The 21,184-nt window shown below is 43.4% G+C and overlaps 1 protein-coding gene across 8 annotated transcripts in view; it reads left to right on the top strand.

The window, feature by feature from the left end:
• Sv2b (synaptic vesicle glycoprotein 2B) overlaps positions 1-21,184 on the top strand; it is a 172,393-nt gene that overhangs the window by 146,501 nt on the left and 4,708 nt on the right. For 7 of the 8 annotated variants that reach the window (XM_028776674.1, XM_028776672.1, XM_028776673.1 and 4 more), the window contains 4 exons: positions 3,400-3,564; positions 13,834-13,967; positions 16,424-16,624; positions 20,584-20,743. In XM_028776674.1, coding sequence (XP_028632507.1) covers positions 3,400-3,564; positions 13,834-13,967; positions 16,424-16,624; positions 20,584-20,743 — 660 coding nt within the window. The remainder of the gene's footprint in view (positions 1-3,399; positions 3,565-13,833; positions 13,968-16,423; positions 16,625-20,583; positions 20,744-21,184) is intronic. The other variant, XM_028776678.1, reaches the window with a different exon arrangement.

The following is a 21,184-nucleotide window of genomic DNA, read 5'->3' on the forward strand; positions in this document are numbered from 1 at the left end:
AAAAAAAAACCAGAAAACAAAACACATCACCTTTCTCAGAAGCTCTGGAGCCAGTATTTCCTTTTGTTCCAGTAGCCAGATGGCAGTCTCCTTTTCTGTTACTGGTTAAGAAAGTGAGATTGGCCTGTGGATTTTGACTCATTTAGACTTACCCCTAAGCTGAAGATGGCTGTACTTTCCTGAAGGTTGGTGTCTGAACAACATTTCAGCTCTTATCATACTGTGCCAAGCAATAAGGAAACAAAACAAAACAAAACAAAACAAAACAAAACAAGGATGCAGAGCTGGTTCTGGCCTTAAACTTCAAGCTGATACTCCAGGCACTTCTTAGCTTCAGATTTTATCACCTTGCTTCCTAGGTGCAGTCTGCAGAGTGTGTACAGCACTCAGAGGCTGTCCAGCTGTGCATTCAGAGAGCATCTGGAACATGGTGTTTAGTTAGGAAGTTTACAGACTTAGACCTGTGAAACTGCTTTGTTCTCTAGTCCTTGGCTAGGGAACCTCAGGAGTTGGTTCAGGACATCCTACGACCAAGTTCCAAGTGCAAAGGAGATTTATTTGTTCCAGAGAGACAGAAGGCAGGGACAAGGGAGGGGATAGAAGAGGGAGAAGGGGAAGGGAACAACTGAGAGGGGAGAAAAGGCGTGAGGGAGAGGAGGAAAGGGCTATTTGTTCAGTTGGGGTGGGCAAGACAAAGGATTGTCTCTGGATAGAGAGAAGACAGAAGCAGCCCATAGGTAAATGGCAACTTATAAAGGTAAAGGGGGGAAGTCCATGTTAGGATGAGGTATTTATTTAATTGGGCATGTTCATTAGGTGAGCCAAAGGGGGCTTTTGATTGCTGGACTTGGTAGCTGGACCTTGATAATCAGCCCCAGAAGGAGGAAGAGGCCGAATAAAGGAATAGACCTTGGGGGCTAGCTTTAGGAATGTAATCTAACAGTAAAAAAAAAAAACTAAAAAGTAAGACACAGGGAACGGGGAGAAGGGCATGACATACCCGAGACACGTTTGCCAGGCTTCAGCTGGCCACAGTCCCTTCACCACGACCCCAAACAACACCTTCACCCCAGAAAAACAAGTGAGCTCCAGTGATCTCTGTGATAGTGGGATGAATATAGGTAAATTAATGTGATCCATAACTTGGGGGAAGGGATGGAAATCAGCCCTTCCAGACCCAAACAAGTTGACTATAGAGGAAACCGATAGAGGAATTATTCAGTTCTAATATTTCAGAAGTCAAATACACTGGGCACTAATATTCAACTCACCAAATGTTTAAAAAGCAGGCTTTATTTATATTTATTCATGTTGAATTTAATTTCATTTAATAGGTAATACATTCCAAATGTTCGAACGTCAGGGAAATCTTACCTCTGCTCCCTCCTTCTCTCTCTTCTACCCACTCCCTTCTGCCTCTAGCATGTAATCATCTTTTAGTTCCTGTTTTCCTTGTTCTCTGTTCTCTCTCTCTCTCTCTCTCTCTCTCTCTCTCTCTCTCTCTCTCTCACACACACACACACACACACACACACACACACACACACACACACACACACAAAGGTAAGCAAATGTATACAGATGCATGTAGATGTTTTCACATACACATACACACCCATGCACACCCATGCACACCCACACACACCCACAGCTATTTCTCAAGTTGTATGTACATATGTAGATGTTTCCTGAGGTCTGTGTACATATGTAGATGCTTTCTAAGGTCTATGTATAGACGTAGCTGTTTCCCAAAGTCTGTGTATATATGCAAGTGTTTCCCAAGGTTTGTGAATATGTGTAGCTGTTTCCCAAGGTCTATGTCTATATGCAGATGTTCTCATAGTCTATATACATATGTAGCTGTTATCCAAGGTCTATTTATGTATGCCGATGCTTCATTCTCCTTTTCTTACTCAAGGAAAATACTTTGCATGTTGTATTCAATCATATATTCCAAGTGTCTATCCACAACAATCAACTAAGGGTTTGGTTTCCCTCCTTCATTTCTTTTTTTCCCCCTTATTTTGAGATAGACTTCATGTAGCCCAGGATGGATGGAAATTCATTATGTAGATGAGGCTTTCCTTGAATTACTTGATTCTCCTGCCTCCACCTGCTAAGTGCTGGGATTATCAGCATATCCTACCGTATGTAGGCCTTCCTTCTCTGAAGAGGAATAATATGACTGAGGAATACCCCACACTACCTCATCCACCACCCATCATTAACCAAAGCTCCTTTGCAAGACTTCTGGGAGTTTCCAGATTTTTACTATTGTAAACAGTGCCACAATGTCTAGACCATGGGCTATGCAATTGCACTGGGAAATAAAGGAGCCACAGCTTTTAGTGCTGAGGTCCCTGAAATAATCTGTGGCCTGGTTGCACTGCAGCTGCTTTGCCAGTGAACTAGATTCCTCGAAGTGGCATTAAAGGGTCAAAAGAAAGAAGCCATCAGAAATACTTTTAGGCACCAGTAAGCTCTTCTCCACATGTACTTTTCTTGCTATCAATAGAACAGAGTATGTTTGCTGTTAGTCTGATATCTGTTGCTTTGATTTAACATCTTAGGGCTTGGGGTATAATTATTATCATTGAAAAGGAGAGCTATTTTTCTTATAATTTTTATATTTCTATGTTTGTTTTATATGTGGTGTGTATATATATGTATGTCCCCCTGCTCTGTGTGTGTGTGTGTGCACATGTACATATAAGCCAAATATTGAAAGTTGGGTGTCTTCCCAGATTGTTCCCACATTATTTACTGGGGCAGGATGTCACCGAACTCAGATTTGCTGATTTGTCTGGTCTATCTAGCCAGCTTGCCCTGGGGGTTCCCTGTCTTTACCTTTCCAGGCCATCTCATCTACCTATGATTTATGCTGGTGTTTGGGATGTGAATGCCACCCCTCAACCTTGCATAGTGAGCACTTTATCCAATGAACTATTTGTTTAGCCCCCTTTCTGTATTTGTCTTTCATCCACCCAGGTTGTCTACGTGCTGCTGAGTCAGTGGTGATGAGCATGTGGTGTCGGTCCTCACACTAGTGGGCACATCTTTGGCATGTTCTTTTTTTACTACTGTTCTGGCTTTTGAGTTAGGATGTGTTTTCTATAGGTTGCAAAAGTGTTCACCAGTCCCTAATTTACTGATAGTTTTGTTGTTTGTTTGTTTGTTTTCTGTGTAATAGCAAATGAGCTTTTAATCAAGTGCATTTCAGAATATCATTCTCTTCTATCTTTTAGTGATAATGTGATGAATTTTGTATTCTATTTTCTAATAATGAAACAGATTACTACATTAGGTGTGATCTATGTTAAGTCATGGATGCAGATTCTACTGCTCAAAAAAATGAGCCAGCCTGGGGGCTTCTTAGACTCTTTGCCTTCTGTCTTGCAGTTACTACGGCCTGACAGTGTGGTTCCCTGACATGATTCGGTATTTCCAGGATGCAGAATATAAGTCTAAAATGAAGGTGTTTTTTGGTGAACATGTTCATGGTGCCACCATCAACTTCACCATGGAAAACCAGATCCACCAACATGGGAAGCTTGTGAATGATAAGTAAGTGCATAACCATGGGCTTTCCTTGGGCCTGAGTGTCAGTCACTGGGGGGTTACTTTGAAAGATGCTGAGAGGTCAATGTACTAAGGATGAGTTCCAAGGGTATAGTGGCCTTCACAACCCATCCTGGCTGCTAGAGATACTATAGTCCCCTGATGGCTGAATCTGTATTGCACTGACCCCTCAGGTTCTCCTCATGCTCTGACTATGAGATGACATGACATTTGGTGGAGGGTGACTATCTTAGTTAGGGTTTTACTGCTGTGAACAAACACCATGACCAAGGGAAATCTTATAAAGGACAACATTTAATTGAGGCTGGCTTACAGGTTTAGAGGTTCAGTTTAGAATCATCAAGGCAGGAACATGGCAGCATCCAGGTAGGCATGGTGCAGGAGGAGCTGAGAATTCTACATCTTCATCTGAAGGCTGCTAGCAGAATACTGACTTCCAGGCACCTAGGTCTAGGATATTAAAGCCCACACCCATAATGACACATGTACTTCAACAAAGCCACACCGACTCTAACAAGGCCACACCTCCAAATAGTGTTACTCCCTGGGCCAAGCAAATACAAACCATCACAGTGATCAGTATGCCCATCTTTTATCAGAGCTTGATCCTTTGATGAAATGGAACAGAAAGCCACATTCCATCAGGTGCCACCAGGCTGAACATGTCCTCCTTTGAGCTTGAACTGTGCTTAGGAAGCACCTAGAGCATGGCTGACAACCGTGTGAGTGATCACGGCTTTGCCATTGCACCGGGAAATAAAGAATCCACAGCTTTTAGTGCTGAGGACTCTGAAAAAAGAAATCTGTGGCCTGGTTGTTGAGTTTTTTCTTCGATTCTGGAAGTTTCTCTGTGCTATTATGGAACTACCTCTTGTTATACTCCTCCATATCATACTACCGCAGAAGGTAGAGCAGTATGTTCTGCGATCAGTGGGAGTCTTGTCCTTAGGGGAGAAATCAGTGGATTTATAGAAAGGTTCTGCTTACATCTTTGCGGGATTGCTTTCTCAATCCATTTGACTTATCTCCCTCCTTGTTGGACAAATGACACGGGTAGTTTGGACTGCTGAATTCCCTCTATGAGGCTGCCCCCTTGAGGTGGAGTAGTAGATAGAGGCAGGACATTAGATAAGATATGCCCCAGGCCATATTGTTCATCAAGGTGAGCAAGGGCCCCTTGAAGTTGCCATCTGGAACCTCACCTAGTAAGGTGATGTGTGAATGACCAAAGAACTTTTTGGGATTTCTAGAGATGCTATGGCCTAGACACATCGCTGCCAATCCCGTTAACTTCCCTATCCACTACATTATCACAAAAGTGGCACTGCCCCTCTGAAGCCTATTGAATTTAAAATGTATCTGTCTTCATGGACAAATTTGAAAAATATGCCATGCTTGTCTTCTTGTGTTATGCTGCCACCTGGTGGTCAGAGCGTAACAATACCTTTTCTTTCAAAGCCCCAAGCTGTTGGTTCCCAGCATCCTTTGCACCCTATGTTTCCACCCTGTGACAACATGCACACATTCCTGCTTTAAGATGTAGATAAAAGTGATTTTTTTTTTTATTTTACTGACTAAAACACATGGAGAAAATGACTCTGAGGGGCCTCAGACGTCATCCTTGTATTGTCAGTCCCGTTGAAAGCCAATTCGTATCCTTCTGAGAAACCTATTCCCTTGACCTCAAGAAGAAATCAAAGAGCACAGATCAGTTTTGGCCTCACCCCAAGGGATCAGTCACTGGAGCATTTTATGGGAAGTGGTGCCTCTGCATTCCAATGTAGAGTTTGCCTCAGAGTTCGTGAGATTTTCAAAGTGTAAGAAAGACAAAGAGTTAAATTAATATTTTGTACTCTTAGCCAAAATGCTAGGTTAAGTTTCCCTTACTAGTGATTAAGAGAAAGACTGTGGTCCCATCTGAGTATGTATTAACTAAGTAGCTAACTAACTGATGTACCTACTTCAAGGAGCCAATCATTTGGCAGCACCAGCTCGTGAGTGGGTTAGCCTGAGGAAGGATACCAGGGAGAGGTGCCCGATTCCTGTCTGGGAAAGTTCAGGACCCTGGAAGTAATGACCTGAATTCCATTTTTCCTTTACAGCAGAGGAAAGTTGAGGCTGTGTTCTGAACCCTCGGGGTTGTATCAGCAGTGGTACTGCGTCTCCATTCGCAGAGGTGACTTGCCAGCGAGGAGTAGAAAGGCTTTTTATTAAAAGTCATATAAAGTCAACAGGACTTCCATTAAAGGTCAGCTGCCAGTAGCTCAGAGTGCAAATGAGGCTTGTGAGATTTACCTTTAAATGAGGTTTAGAGCATGGCAGGAAGCACGGAGAGCAGGGGGGAAGGGAGAATCAGGCAATGAGCAGAGGCGGATTCCGTGCACGGCCGGAAAGGTCACCACGCCACCAGGGCACTTTTTAGTAGCACATGAATAAAACGTGGTTTTTTAACACCAATTGTGGCTAATTCCAATACAGTAAAGTCCCTCACAAATACCAACAGAAGGTGGTGAGCATAGGCAATTGCTGGAATACCCTGGGCTGTCCAGTCTCACAGCCTACATTTGAAGGTTGCAGTTCAGATATGGGACACATATTAGCTTATGTGGTAAAATTTCTCAGTACCATTTTTCGCTTTATGTGTGGGCCATGTGTACATTCTTGATAATCTTTCTGAGCACTTTGTGGTTTTGCTGGGCACTGAACATGGATTTCTTTCTTTCAATAAAAGATTTGAACACATTATTACAAATACTTAAGAACTCTATTGATTATTGGAGGCTTCCTTTGCACCTAATTGAGCTCCTAAGAGTTTTCTTCATTATTGGTTCTATAATCCTATCTATCACCTATGAAGAACGATTGCTTTCTTTTTTATGGTGAAATATTCTGCACTTTGAGAGACTAGGGAATAATACAGACACCACTATTTAGAGTACACAGCCTTATAAACCACAACCTCTAGGTCATTAGCTTAGGTTGTAAGTACTCACTTTGTTAACCCTTTTTCCTTCTGGAGAAGAGAAGCTGCCTGAAGTTGATCCCAGCACCCCGCACACACAAAGCATGTAGTTTACCATAGAACAGTTCTTGACCTGTGAGTCACAACCCCTTTGGGGTCACATATCAGATACCCTACACATCAGGTATTTATGTTTTGATTCAGAACAATAGCAAAGTGAGAGTTATCCTGGCATGACTGGGGGTTAGCACATGAAGAACTATATTAAAGGGTCTCGGCGTTAGGAAGATTGAGAGTGACCGTCCTCAGCTACGTTCTTCCGTCCTTGAGTTGTATTCCCACCTCTCTGAGGAAATGTTCACCATTGTCAGAAGTTGGTGCTTTCTCTTCGTGTATGCTTCTGTGCATTTCCCAGTGTCCTTCTATGTCTGTAAGCATTGCACAATTGTCTTCTGTGTGTGTCAGCTAAATGTATAATATATGTTAATTGTTATTGCTATTGGTTTTCTGAGGCAGGGCCTTATGTAGGTCAAGCTGATTTCAAACTTGCCGTGTAGCTGACAGTATCCTTGAATCCTGATCTTCCTGCTCCCACCTCCCGCTAGGATTACAACTGTGTGCTTCCATTCCTCGCTTTGCACATGCCAAGGGGTCTACAACTTGTTTTTTTTTTTTTTTTTGTTTAGGATAAAGCTCTTTTTAATTTCACTCATTCTGTGACAGTTTTCACAAATGTATAAATAGATTCAAGGCACACTCATCTCCCTCCATCCCTTACCCCTCTGATTCCCACCAACAGCCCTTCCCCCACCAAGTCCCTATTCTATTTTTGATTTTGTTTTCGCATTGCAACTCACTGGGTTTAACCCGGGCATGTGCACAAAGCTGTCCATGGGAGTACGTTCACTCACAGAGGCCACATCACTAAGGACAATGACTTCCTGTCACCGACAGCCATCAACTGCCTCCAGCTCCCATGGGGAGGGCGGGGCTCCTGGACCTCTTCTCTGGCTGTTTATGGGCTCTCTCTTTGCAGATCTTACTCAGGCAGCTAAGGCCATGGTGATGGTTAGCAAAGCTACTCAACTCATTTATTTGAATTTGAATTTCATTTCATGCATATGCTACTATCTATCTGTTCTGTTTGTGGCCGTTTAGGTCACAGTTGTTCACCATTACAATAATGTAGCAAAAAAGAAAAAAAAAGTATTCTCATGAGAAGGAGTTTTTCTCACTAGTATAACTAAAAGTAGAATTCCTGAGTGGGAAGGGTCTTGCTTGGACATGCTCACATGCTCTGCCTCTTCCACACCAATGATTCTCAACCAGCGATTGAGAACCAACCTGTGGGTCTCGACCCCTTTGGGGTCAAAGGACTCTTTCACAGGAGTCACCTAAGACCATCAGAAAACATGCATTTACATTACTATTTGTAACAGTAGCAAAATTGTGAAGTAGAGATGAAAATAATTTTACGGTTGGAGGTCACCACAGCATGAGGAATTATATTAAAGGGGGTTTTAAAATAAAACTCAGCATTAGAAAGAAATCCACCATACCAGATTTTAAACAAAACATTTCTATCTACATTTTAATTGTGTGTGTGTGTGTGTGTGTGTGTGTGTCATGTGTGTTGGGGAACATATGTGTGTCACAGTGTGAAGAGGACAAGGACAACTTGGTGGAGTCAATTTTCTTCTCCCACTTTTATGTGAATTCTGGGGGTTAAAGTCAGATTAAATTGTATGGTAAGAGCCTTTACCAGCTGAGCCATCTCACTGGCCCCTGCTACAGTTTTATCTGTCTGTCTGTCTGTCTGTCTGTCTGTCTGTCTGTCTTTCTGATGTGATTTTAAAAATCTTACTCCTTTCAATATTTTCTTCCCCCTTCCCCTCTAAGTCACTGTAAGGGTCTCACACTGTAGCCCTGGCTGTCCCGGAAGTCACTATGATGTAACCAGGGCAGCCTTGATCTCCCAGATATCTGCCTGCCTCTGTGTTCCAAGTGCTGGGATTAAAGGCGTGGCCCCACGCCTGACCTTGTATTTGTTACTTATGTCTGTGTATACGATGTTTCTTCCTTCTCTTTCTTGTGCTTCTTCTGGTACTTCCTCTGTGGACTTCTCAAGTTCCTTACAAAACTTACTGTTTTGTTTCCATATTTTTTTTTGGGGGAAATTATTCACCATTATCTCATCAATAGTTCTCCTCTGTCCCTTTTTCATCTTGAATTATGAATGTTACCTGCATTAGACTGTCCTGTATTCCCTCATAGTTTTTAGATATTCTTTTCTGTCTTTATTTTTTCTCTGTGTTTCCATTTTGGTAGTTTCTTTTGAGTTATGTATAATTTCAGCAATTCTTTCTTTTTGTTGTGAAACCTCTCCTGATGAGTTTATCAAATGCATTTTTTTCAAAAAAGAATATTTTTGATTCATTTTTATGAATTTCCTACATGTATATACGGAATTTTCATCATATCCAACTGTAATTTCACTCATACTCCCTCTTGGGCTCCACCAATACTCCCCACTTCATCTTCCCCTTCCCCTTCTTCCCCCCTCTTTCATTTTATAGCTCATTACATCAAATTAGTGCTGCTGGTAAGGCCATGGATATGAGACCATCCACCATAGCATGGACAGCCTATTAACAGGTGTGGTGTATTCCTGAAAACAAATGATTCTCCCTCCCCCAACAGCCACCAACAACTCCTTAGCTAGAGCCCCTCTACCATCTATGCCAGCATATGTCGGCTTGCTCTTGTGTCAGTAATCATGGCTGCTCTTAGTTCATGAGCGCAACAGCCCTGTCACGCCCCCTAGACAGGATTTCACGGCATTCTTCCCAATCCTCAATCTCTCACATTCTTCCTATCTGCTCTACTGCAGTATTTTCTGAGCCTGGGTGGTGAATGGATAGTCTAGCCTCCGTCAACTATAATCATCAACTCTTTCTGTAGAGTCAGTTTCATGATGGTGACACCATCAGACCACAAACTCGTGGACTGCATTGGTATAAGTCTGGTGTCCTTTATATCACTCGGTGGACAAAGCGTTGAGTTTAAGAGTGACTGAAATAGAGTATTCCAATAGTGATTTGTTTCTAAAAGTTCAAAGTTTATTATTTAACCTTGTTTTTTGACAATTTCACACACGTATAAAATGCAATGCATTCAGCCCACATTCCCCTCTGCCTTGTTTTTACCTCCCTCTTACCTCTGACAACCCTTCTTCACATGTTCAAGTCTTTCTACTTTGTTTGTCACCCACTGGGATTAGATAGGGATGCCCGTATAATCACAGATTTGGAACTATCCACTGGAGCCCATTGGTCTCAGCAAAGTTGTCATAACAATTTTGTCCCAGACTCTGCATTACTAGTGGCTTCTCTTTCCTTAAAGGAATAAAAAATACATTGTCTTTTGCTAACTCACTCCCCAACCTCATCATTGTACTTAGAGACAGGATCTCACCATATAGCCCAGGCTATCCCTGAACCTATAATACTCTGGGATTGAAGGTGGGTACCACTACACCTGGTTTTTTGGTCACACTGCTTTAGCGCCCAAATCTTCCAAATAAGGAATCCTGAGATGACTCAGTGTATAAGTTAATATCGGAAGAGATGATTTAAGGAGAGACTCATAAAATGTGTTGGTCCTTTCTCCTTTTATCTTTCCTTATAATGTTGGCTTTTTATAACCCACTTGGAGACACATTTTAAGGTCTGCCTGCATCAGATTCACTTTTGATTTATGGCTCAGCTTTCATAGCCAACCCTTGGAAGAATATTAAAATACCTCTGAAGGCCGTGTCACCAGCCCATTATTATATTAAAGAGAAGGATATCTTAAGAGAGGCAAAGACTGAGGCAGGAATAGCTGTCCGATGTAAACACATCTGGTGTACAATATTTGAACCACAGGCGTGTTCCTGCCCCAATTAGTTTTCTGTTTCTTTCTTCGCCTCCCTTCTCCTACTTCCCCCATGCCTTCCTCTTCTGTGATGCAGTCTTGAATAGGCCAAGCTGGCCACAGATTCCTACCTGAGGGTGACTTGAACTCCTCATTTTCCTGCCTCTGCCTCCCACGTGCTGGGATGCTGGGATGCTGGGATGCTGGGATGCTGGGATGCTGGGATGCTGGGGTGCTGGGATGCTGGGGTGCTGGAGTGCTGGGATGCTGGGGTGCTGGGGTGCTGGAATGCTGGGAAACTGGGGTGCTGGGGTGCTGGGATGCTGGGGTGCTGGGATGCTGGAATGCTGGGGTGCTGGGGTGCTGGGGTGTTAGGGTGCTGAGGTGCTGGGAGGCTGGGATGCTGGGATGCTGGGGTGCTGGGGTGCTGGGGTGCTGGGCTGCTGGGATGCTGGGGTGCTGGGCTGCTGGAATGCTGGGGTGCTGGGGTGCTGGGGTGTTAGGGTGCTGAGGTGCTGGGAGGCTGGGAGGCTGGGATGCTGGGGTGCTGGGGTGCTGGGGTGCTGGGCTGCTGGGATGCTGGGGTGCTGGGATGCTGGGATGCTGGGATGCTGGGAAGCTGGGGTGCTGGGATGCTGGGATGCTGGGATGCTGGGAAGCTGGGATGCTGGGATGCTGGGATGCTGGGGTGCTGGGGTGCTGGGGTGCTGATAGGCAAGTCCCACCAAACTTTTCTCTCCCCCACCCCGATAGGGTTTCACTATGTAGCTAAGGCTGGCCTCTAACTCATAGCTAATCTCCTACTTCATCCTCCTGCATGTTGGATTGACAGGTATTAGCTTTCATGTCCCAGTTAGTTTTTCTATAGAAACTGGAAAGTTAATGACAGATTCTGTAAGCTTGAATTTAGATGTCCATCCAAATATGTGTCTAAGGAAAATGATTCAAATTTGTTGGGAGCACGGCATGAAAGGCCTTGTGCCCTAAGATCTCCAGAGAAACTAGGAATGGTAAGCATGCAGGATTGTCTTTCCAACGGGAAAGACATAAAAACCTGTTCTTCCATTCTGAAAACTGGGAATTGGAAGTGATTAATAGCCTGGTGGTGTGTTTTATCTGTCAAGTTGCTATAAGCAGGACTAAAGGTGGCTAGTAATGTAAATAACCCTTATAGTCAGGGGCTCCCCAAGCTCTCAAAGCCAGGGTCAGAGGTGGTTAGTAGCCCAAATGAGCTCTCTGCTATCTGTATGACTGAGACCAGGCCAGATTTTCCCCTAGGATGTTAAACTAGTACAGATAGTTTTGATGCAATTATACTTCTTTGTGCACTGGGGATTGTATTACACTAGGAAACTTCCAAATAATACTGTTTAAATTTGTTGGGAATAAACAGCCTGGCATCCGACTCCCGAAGTCTTAATCTAGGTTGATGAAGTCAATCTGACCCCGGTTTTCATTCTCACCCCTCTATGGTTCATTTCCCTGCCTACTGTAGACATCTGCAGGCTCTCCTCCACAAAATATTTTTATTTTCTAGACCAATAATTATAGCAAACTTTGAAACTATAATAATCTGACTCTACCTCAAGTGATGTGTGTGTGTGTGTGTGTGTGTGTGTGTGTGTGTGTGTGTGATGAAATCTCACTATATAGCCTAGGCTAGCCTTGAACTCATGATTCTCATGCCTCAGGACTCCCAGTGCTGGTATTACAAGTGCTCACTACCATGTCCAGCAATGGAAACTGAATATTTAACAATAGTTTCCTAGTTTTATTCTGATGATGTTGTCAGGGGCAATCCCTGTGGGGAGGGAGGTCCCTTTGCAGAAGCTAATGATGACTGTTGCTAGGTTAGTCTCTGAGCACTGCACAGTGGAACACTGGCCATTACACATGGCCAGAAAGTGCAGCATCTTGGGTACTGAAGAGGAGCAGTGACCCTCAGCACCCTGTGTTGCTCTGTCCCCATGATTCCATTATCTGGCAGTGGTCTACTTTGCTTACAGCATCAGGTTTTCCTGTCACATAGATTGAAGGGTGGGGAATTTGTTTTTTTTTCTCTACTCACAGGACGAGACCTAGTATTTATGAGTATTAGTACCATGCTCTGAAAGGGTTGGCTAAAGATTGACTGTGCGCATGTATGAAGGAATGAATTGCTTCTAAATTCTCATGAGTGAGAACTTATCCAAAAGCTTCCAGCTTAAATACAGCAGAGGAGATCAACACGCTCAGAAGGGACCTTCCAAGTTGACAGGAGAGTTGAGGCTGAGCAGCTTCCCAATGTGGCTGCACCTCATGGCTATCCAGATGACTTGCCCACTTATTATTAATGGAATGCTTTTAAGTGAAAACAAACAAACAAACAAACAAACCAAAACAATAACTCCAACATACCCTTGGTCTAAAGTGAAAATTAAGTTGATCCAATTTCTATCCTTATTAATATCAATTCCAGGCCCCACAACTGTTTTTTTTGTTTTGTGGTATAACTCTGAAGATGTATTTGAAAACATGTATCATATTCTGTCAACCCTATATTATATCTTGATTTAAATTTCTTATCTTAATATATCAGTCCTTTCTTTCCTCCCTTCCTCCTTGCAGCCCAGGGTGTCTAGGAACTCACTAGGTAGTCCCAAACTCAAGGCAATCCTGATTCAACTTTCCCAAGAGCTGAGATTATAAGAGTACCAACACACTTGGCTCATTTGCCATATCTTAAATATTGTTCCATATTTATACATATAGATCTGCCTGCATGGTATCTGTCTGTTATTTATATAGCTCTCAGGTATACACATATATACACCTGTGGTTGAATGCATGCAGTAATCCATTACTAATATAAGCAATGTGGTTATGAAGACCAGCATGTGTCTTTTTAAATACATGAGCAAATACATGTAAGATAATCCCTAGGTCAAAGGAAATGTACAAGTTACATTTTGTAAAATTGCTATCCAAAGAAGCTGCACTGATTATATTCTGTGCAGGACAGTGCTCATCTGCCTGGTGATCTGCACCGGTTCAAGGCTCATGGGAAAGCAAGCTGTTTGGTGATATCTCCAGTTCATGCTTTCCACATTTCTGCCACTCCGATGGGAAGGTCTATGGGTTGGAATTTGGGAGCTATGCCCTCGGCTCAGGCTGTTCCATGCACACCAGGACCAGATGCTGTCTTCCATGATCTCAGAGCCCATGGCCACCAACAGAAAAGCAGCTGCAGAAATGGGGCAGCAGTCTGGCTTGCAATCATGTTCTGCTACCTTTGCCACACAGTTCTTGAATTTGGCCTTATGTGTGTTCCATTTGGTCACAAGCAGTTTTTTTTCCCGTCTGGGGTCCTTCACTGAGGGATGCTGTCTTCCTCACAGGTTCATAAAGATGTACTTTAAGCATGTCCTCTTTGAGGACACATTCTTTGACAAATGCTACTTTGAAGATGTGACATCCACAGATACTTATTTCAAGAACTGCACCATTGAATCAACCACCTTCTACAACACAGGTAAGAGGAAGGACTCTCTGGGAGGAATACACAAAGGTGGGCTGGGGCTTAGAACCATAGTCAGAGCTGAAGCAGGAGTGAAGGGATTCAGCTCTAGTGGGAGAGAAATGGCTTCTACCCTCAAGGAGGACATACATTAGGTACCATTCTGGCATTTGGTAAGTCTATACCTCAGGTTTTTAAAAATCACATATAAATTGAAGCAAAACTTCTGGTCAAATGTCCTCACCTGAACGAGACTGATGCTGTACAACAATATAGTATGACATTCATAAAACCAGCATTCTGGGAAGGCTGTGTTTTCCAGCCCTGATTCATTCATGGAGACTGTGCATAATTTAAAACTTGCACATTTAAAAACCAGTAATAAATCAAAAGGGAATTGCTACCTCTGTCCAGACTCAGTGCATAAGGCAAGACACAAAGAACATTTTAGAATCACACTGTTTCAGATTTTCACGATTAGAAACAAAGCACGGAATCCCTCCGTTCCACCACTCATGCTACTTCGACTGTGCTCATCCTGGCTTAACGACCTCTCAGCGCAGCAGGGACACAAGGGAGCTCCCTGAGTATTACCAGAGCCCTGCCCATCGGGGTCTCAGTGGAGAAATGTATTCTGATTATCCATGCCTTAGAGCTGAGGAAACAGACTTAAGCAATTGATCAAGGCTACAGGTAGCAAAGAGATGGAGCTTGAATCCATTTCTCAATGAGATGGCTCAAAAATCTCTTTGCTTCATGTCCTTATTTATGCTTCCTCCTTTTGGACAACAGATAGTTTACACAACACCTTTTCTCCTCATGTTTCCAGCCTCAGAAGCTTTACTATTTGGTCTTTAATAATCTGTTATTAGACACACCTTCCTGAATTTCTTCTTAGCTTTATCTTAAAAGATAATAAATAAGAAGTTCCATTGTCGTTAACAACCCTTTTATTCTTTCAAGTTCAAGTGATGGCTTTTCATTTGCATACTTACCACAGGGTTGGTTGTGTGTGTGTGTGTGTGTGTGTGTATGTGTGTGTGTGTGTGTGTGCACATATGAAAGTTAGTGGTTGATACTGAATAGCTTTCAATCACTCTACCTTACATTTTGAGGCAGGGTCTCTCACTAACTCTGAAGCTCCCTGACTCAACTGTACTACCTAGTCAGTAAGCTCTGGAGATCCTCCTGTGGCTGCTCTCCCAAATCTAGGACTATAGGAACATGCTATTATACTTGGAGCTTTTTTACACAGGGGATAAGGATCTGAACTCAGATCATATGCTTGTGTGGCAGGCACGTTACCACCTGAGTCTGGTCCCTGTACACCTTTGGTTTTGTAGGTAGGTGCTCAGGAAGACGAGTGTTTGTGATAGGGTCAGCCATCCCAACCAAGACTTCCCTAGTTAGCATTCTTTCTACTAGAAAAGTTGCTCTTTGATAGTGTCAGAAGATGTGAATTGTTTTCAGATCAAGTAGTTTTTTCTTTGAGAAAGTTTGGGGTTTTCGATAAGATACTGCCTGGGGTCTGCAGTAGATAGATCAGGTGGGTCCTAATTCATGTGTGTAGACAGTTTCTCTCTCTCTCTGTGTGTGTGTGTGTGTGTGTGTGTTGTTCCTCAGTTGCTCTCCACCTTGTGTTTTGAGGCAGAGTCTCTTACTAGGACCTGAAGCTCATCAATCAGGCTAGACTGGCTGACTGACAAGTCTCAGCCATCCATTTGCTCCCATCTTTTCTGCACTGGGATTACAGTTTTTTAATGTAGATTCTGGGGATCAAACACAGGTCTTCATCCTTTCTCAGACATCACTTTACTATTTTGCCAGTCCCTAACCCCAATTCTTAAGTTCTACTCTCTAAGATGGATTACTTCAGAGGAGTGTCTCAGTCATTGCATGGCCCCCTGTGTCACATTATTGGACAGGCAGGATTCTCAGGGGCTGGGAAGATGGGTTTGGATAATGTGCTTACCACATAGGTGTGAGGACTGGAGTTCATATTCTCAGGAAAAGTCTTAGCTGGTGTGGCTGATGTGTGCAATCCCAGCACTAGAGTGTGGCAGAGACAGGGGATCCCCAGGGCGAGCTAGCCAGCTAGCCCAGCTGGAATAAGTGAGTTCTACTTTCAGTGAAGGACCCCACCTCACTAAGTAAAATGGAGAGTGATTGAGAAGAGTATCCAGCAGCTTCAGGTCTTAATATGCATGTGCGCTCACACACATGTGCCCTCACACATGTGAACACACATACACATACCACACAAAAATACACATGTAAAAATGTCTTTAAAATTGGCATTAGGTTCATTTCTCTTTATTATAGAGAACTTGAGCAGGTTATTACATTTTTGGTCAAACATCACTTGGACTTTTGAGGTCACAGCTTGTCCATAAAGAGGGCATCTATGCACCTGCTTTTCTTTACCCAGCTCCCATGATCTCATATGAACCAAAACCTCTTTCTCTCCCTAGACCTCTACAAAGACAAGTTCATTGGCTGCCGGTTTATCAATTCCACCTTTCTGGAGCAGAAGGAGGGCTGTCACATGGACTTTGAAGAGGACAATGATTTTCTGATTTACCTCGTTAGCTTCCTTGGCAGCCTGTCTGTCTTGCCCGGGAACATAATTTCTGCCCTGCTTATGGACAGAATCGGAAGACTCAAGATGATTGGTAAGTTGCTCACGATGGAACATTTGAGTCTCCTGGCCACAATGGCTTGCTTCCTTCTCTTAAAGAAATACTACACATGGTAATGCTGGATCTGCTGCTGTAAAACCAAGGAGGCACATTTACAGAACCCTAGGGTTTCGTATAAAGGCTTGGAGTGCTGGGACAAGGCTCTCCATTACTTCTAGAATGTTCTATCAGCATCCCATAATGATGATGACAGATCTACCATACCTACTTCATAGCATTATGATTGAAAATATATAAAATGCTATTTAATGATAGTTTGATGGCTTAAGACAAATCATATTATTTTTCTTATTTGATAGTAACTTTCTATTGTTTAATAGTGTGAGAGGGGCTAAGAGATATGATGAAATTCTGTGTGTACAAAATCATGAATAAATAGGTGAATAAATAAAAAATAAAAACTATTTTAAGTTGCAGATGATCAGTTTAGGCTTTGTTGGACAGACTCTTGTTGAAATCCTTGAACATATGGTTATTTGATTTTGAATATATGTCTTTCTCTGGGTTTCAGTTTCCAAGTAATATGAGGAATAATAACTGGGAGGATTTTGTGAGGGTTAAACATAATATAGCCCAAATGTCTTATAACGCTCAGTATGTTGTAGGCTTTTGGAATGGTGGCTGTATTCATATCTGCCTTGCCTCCTTCCAGCAGAGTGTGCACTGGTGGATACTGAAACACAGCTCTGTGAGGGGTCAATAGGAGTGAAATGTGTGCACTGAGGGCCAGTGAGAGCATGATCTAAATGTGAGCCAAGAGCAGTGCTAGGAAGATAGGAGGGAGGCACATTAATAAAGAAGACATTAACGATGTGCCTTCAGGATGTTGTTGATTGAGAAAATGAATACTAAATTTCCCAGTGTTAGAAGACAAAGGGAAACAAAATCAGTCACATTGTCATCTTATTGGAGAAGAGAAAACAAATCAAGTCTTGGTGGGAAGAAATGTTCCTTGGCGTTTGGATTGTACTTGATATTATTATTGTAACTAAGAGATGAATATTCAGAATGATGAACACAGGATGTGCCTGTGATCTTGGCTCTGGTATCTCATTAGAAAGATGGGAAGTTGTCTCATGGGTACTGTAGACTGAGCTACCTTTGTTAGGGGGAAGTGACACACACAGACACACACACACATACAGACACACAGAGAGAGAGAGAGAGAGAGAGAGAGAGAGAGAGAGGCGAGAAGAGGAGAAAAAGAGAAGAGGGTAAGGGAAGGGAAGATGTGGGAAGGGAGAGAGAAGAAGAGGGAGAGAGAGGAAGGGGAGGGAAGAAAGGAGGGTGGGGGAAGGCAGAGAGGGAGGTGGGAGGGATATATGTATATACACACACGAATACATATATATGGGGAAAAGAGAAGGGGGAAGCCTGCTCAGGTCATGACTGCTCAGTCTCTGCACCCCTCATCTTTACAGAAAGGCTCCAGGCCTTTTTGTAGATGTTGGGATGTTGACCAGCTATAACATTCTCAGTTCATAACGAGCGCTGTGAAGCTTCCTTTCCACCATGTCACCATGGAATGCAGGGAGCTGTCTTGAAGCAGCTTTTTCTGTGATCCTCAGAGTACCTTGGCTGCTGCAGCTTTGTCCTGAAAACTCCCCAGGGCTCTCGTCTGGGAGAAGTCATTTTTTGTTAAGGGCAGAGTAGAAGTTTTCATAACGAAGCTGTTAGTCACACACTCATTTATTCATTTCATAAACATTTATTTATACAGTCCTTCTTCTGCGCCAGACTGTGAGGGAAGCTATGGGAATATAACATTAATTGAGACCATCAACGTCCTCATGTTTAAAGAGCCAAAGATGGATTGAGAGAGACAGACACAAACTAGAGATTTCATTTAGCTAACACTGGGATGCTTGTCTGCCAGGCTGTGCTCCAAGCATTTCATAAACCTCACGGAGTGGGTACTGTTGATATTAACATTTTACAGATGGGAAAATGAGACACTGCAGGAGTGGATAAAGGACCTTTTCAGAGTCACACAGATAGAAAGTGGTGAGGCTTAAACTTGAACTCAGCCCTCTTAATTAGAAGAGGAATCCGGATGATAGAAATGAAGGGGCAAAGGGCCATGCGCATCAATTAACACAGAATTGAGGATGATCCTGGACCAAAGCATAATTTGACAATGGCGTTCTATCAGTCAGAATTTATTAGCTAAGCCTCACATTATTAGCTAAGCCTCACATTGGTCTCTTGGAGCAGAACATGTGTTTGGAGGGAATTGCTCTCAGGACTCTTGTGGTCCATAGATGCCAGCCTCCTTCCCCTATGCTTCCCTCCTGACTGTTAGAAAGAGTCTGGAGTGTCTGCTTACAGCCCCGCCCCTTCCCAGATGGGGCAGTATTCTGGATCATTATCCTTCCCTAGCTCCTTAGCCAGGCTTACACTTTCCACTGTTCTTACAGCCCTGAGTCCCTGTGTGTTTCCAGGGTGAGAACCCATCAGGAAGGCGTTTCTTGATAGAGTCAGAAAAGCATTTAGATTCCAGGCAAGGAGGATGCTTGTTCCCATTGCCCTGATGGCGGTAAGGAGCTCACCCACTTATTTATTGGGATTCACTGCTTTTGCTTTCTATTTTTGCTTTCTATTTTTGGCCCCATCCGCACATGATTCCAGACCCTTTCAGGCCTGAAGCTCACTCAGTCATGACCAGAACTAACCCAAGACTTCCTAAACTCCCCTGGATGGACTTCCTGGGTTTGGAAAGGGTTTTAAAAATGGCATCTCTTATTATCATCTCTGTCAGTAGGATTCCTGGTCAGAGAGTTCACCCTGAATGGCGTAGTGAAAAAAAACATTGTTGATGGACAGCTTTATACATGTGGCCAGGGTTGAGAGGCAAACCAGGGAGGCAAGACTCTCAGATACTGGCAAAAGTGGGAGGTAGCAGTCATTCCATAGTGTCAGGAACCAGGAGAGAAAACAGCATTCCCAGTGCCCAGTGGGGCCTCAAATAGTAGTGGAAGAATAACCTGGAAGGAGCTGTGGTTCTGGAGGGACTTAGCCATTGCCAAAGATGGAGCTTCTAAAACTGGTGGTGGTCACCGAGCAGTCCCGCCCCTCTCTCGTCCCATCAGGGCTATAATGGTTTCAAGCTTCTTAGGGGGTTGCAGTGTGAGGGCAGAGAGATCTCTGGGGGTGGAGATGGGGATGTATTAGCTCTATTTCTGTTGCTGTGCCAAACACCACAGACTTTGTACTTAGAAGGAAGACGTATTTATTTTGATTCCTGACGTTAGAGATTTTGGTTCATGGCTTTTTGCCTCTGTTGTTCCAGGGTTTGTGTCAGAGCAGAACATTGTGGCAGGGAGAATGTAACAGTGAAAAGCTGCTCCCCTCGTGGTGGCCTGGGAGCATAGGGAGCTCTTCCTTCTGACGCTATTAAACTATGAATCCATAATGATTAATCCATTTATGAGCCCAGAGCCCCCCAGAGACTCTACTTCTGAGTATAGCTGTCTTGTGGACAACCCTTCGTTCAATATATGTACTTTTGGGGGCCATTTAAATTTCAAACCAGAACAGGTGGAGAAGCAGAAGAACATCCCTTCTGGAATCTTCCCTTTGTAGCCTACCCACAAACGTGTCCACATTGGAATGTAAGCCCTGTGGGCTCTGGTTCTTTATTTTTTACATTTCTTAAAAAAAAAGCAGTTAAATTTAAATATCTTAAATTTTGAGTTGTATATTAATGTATATTCACTCTGTGTGTGTACATGTCAAATATATACACATTGTATATATTTGTATTTAAAATATGTCTGACTTTATTCTTCCCACTTGTGCTCTTCCCAGGTGGAAGTTGGACCTAGTAACTCAGGTGACAAGTTCCTTCAGCTGAGCCTGTGAGATTAGGGGTTGGGCAAATTCTCCAGGACACAGGCTTCATGTTTCTTTCCACCTTTGTCTTGTCTCCACAGGCGGCTCCATGCTCATCTCTGCAGTCTGCTGCTTCTTCCTGTTTTTTGGCAACAGCGAGTCTGCGATGATCGGCTGGCAATGCCTGTTCTGTGGGACCAGCATCGCTGCCTGGAATGCTCTGGATGTGATCACAGTAGAGCTGTACCCCACCAACCAGAGGTCAGTTCTTCTTTGGGGTTTCCTCTAGAACTTGTTTGAGTTACTTTGCTCAGAAGCCCACCTCCTGCTGAATCTTGGAGTCCATGTTCCAAATGTCTGCTGGGCTTTCTCTCTAAGATGGTGACAGCGGCCTGGACCTGGGTAGGCTAGGGTTTGATAAGAGTGAGTGACAAAAACCAGAGGATAAGAGTAAGCTGTCTCAGCATAGCGGTAAGAGTGACTAAAGCCTTCTGTATCATGCAATCCTTATGGTAGCTGAGCCCAGGTCTGCCAATGGGAACAGAGGAGAGAATGTGAAGATTTTGGAACAACATGGAGGGTGGGGCTTGACAGGAAGGAAGAGATGGTGGATGGAAGCAGAGTGGTTCAGGGCTGCCAGGGTTTACTCTTTGTTTAAAAGCAAAGGGTCAAGTTCATTATCCTGTAGGTATTTCTCTACAT

Source organism: Grammomys surdaster, unplaced genomic scaffold, assembly GCF_004785775.1.
Source record: "Grammomys surdaster isolate TR1022 unplaced genomic scaffold, NIH_TR_1.0 271, whole genome shotgun sequence".
Lineage (NCBI taxonomy): Eukaryota > Metazoa > Chordata > Mammalia > Rodentia > Muridae > Grammomys > Grammomys surdaster.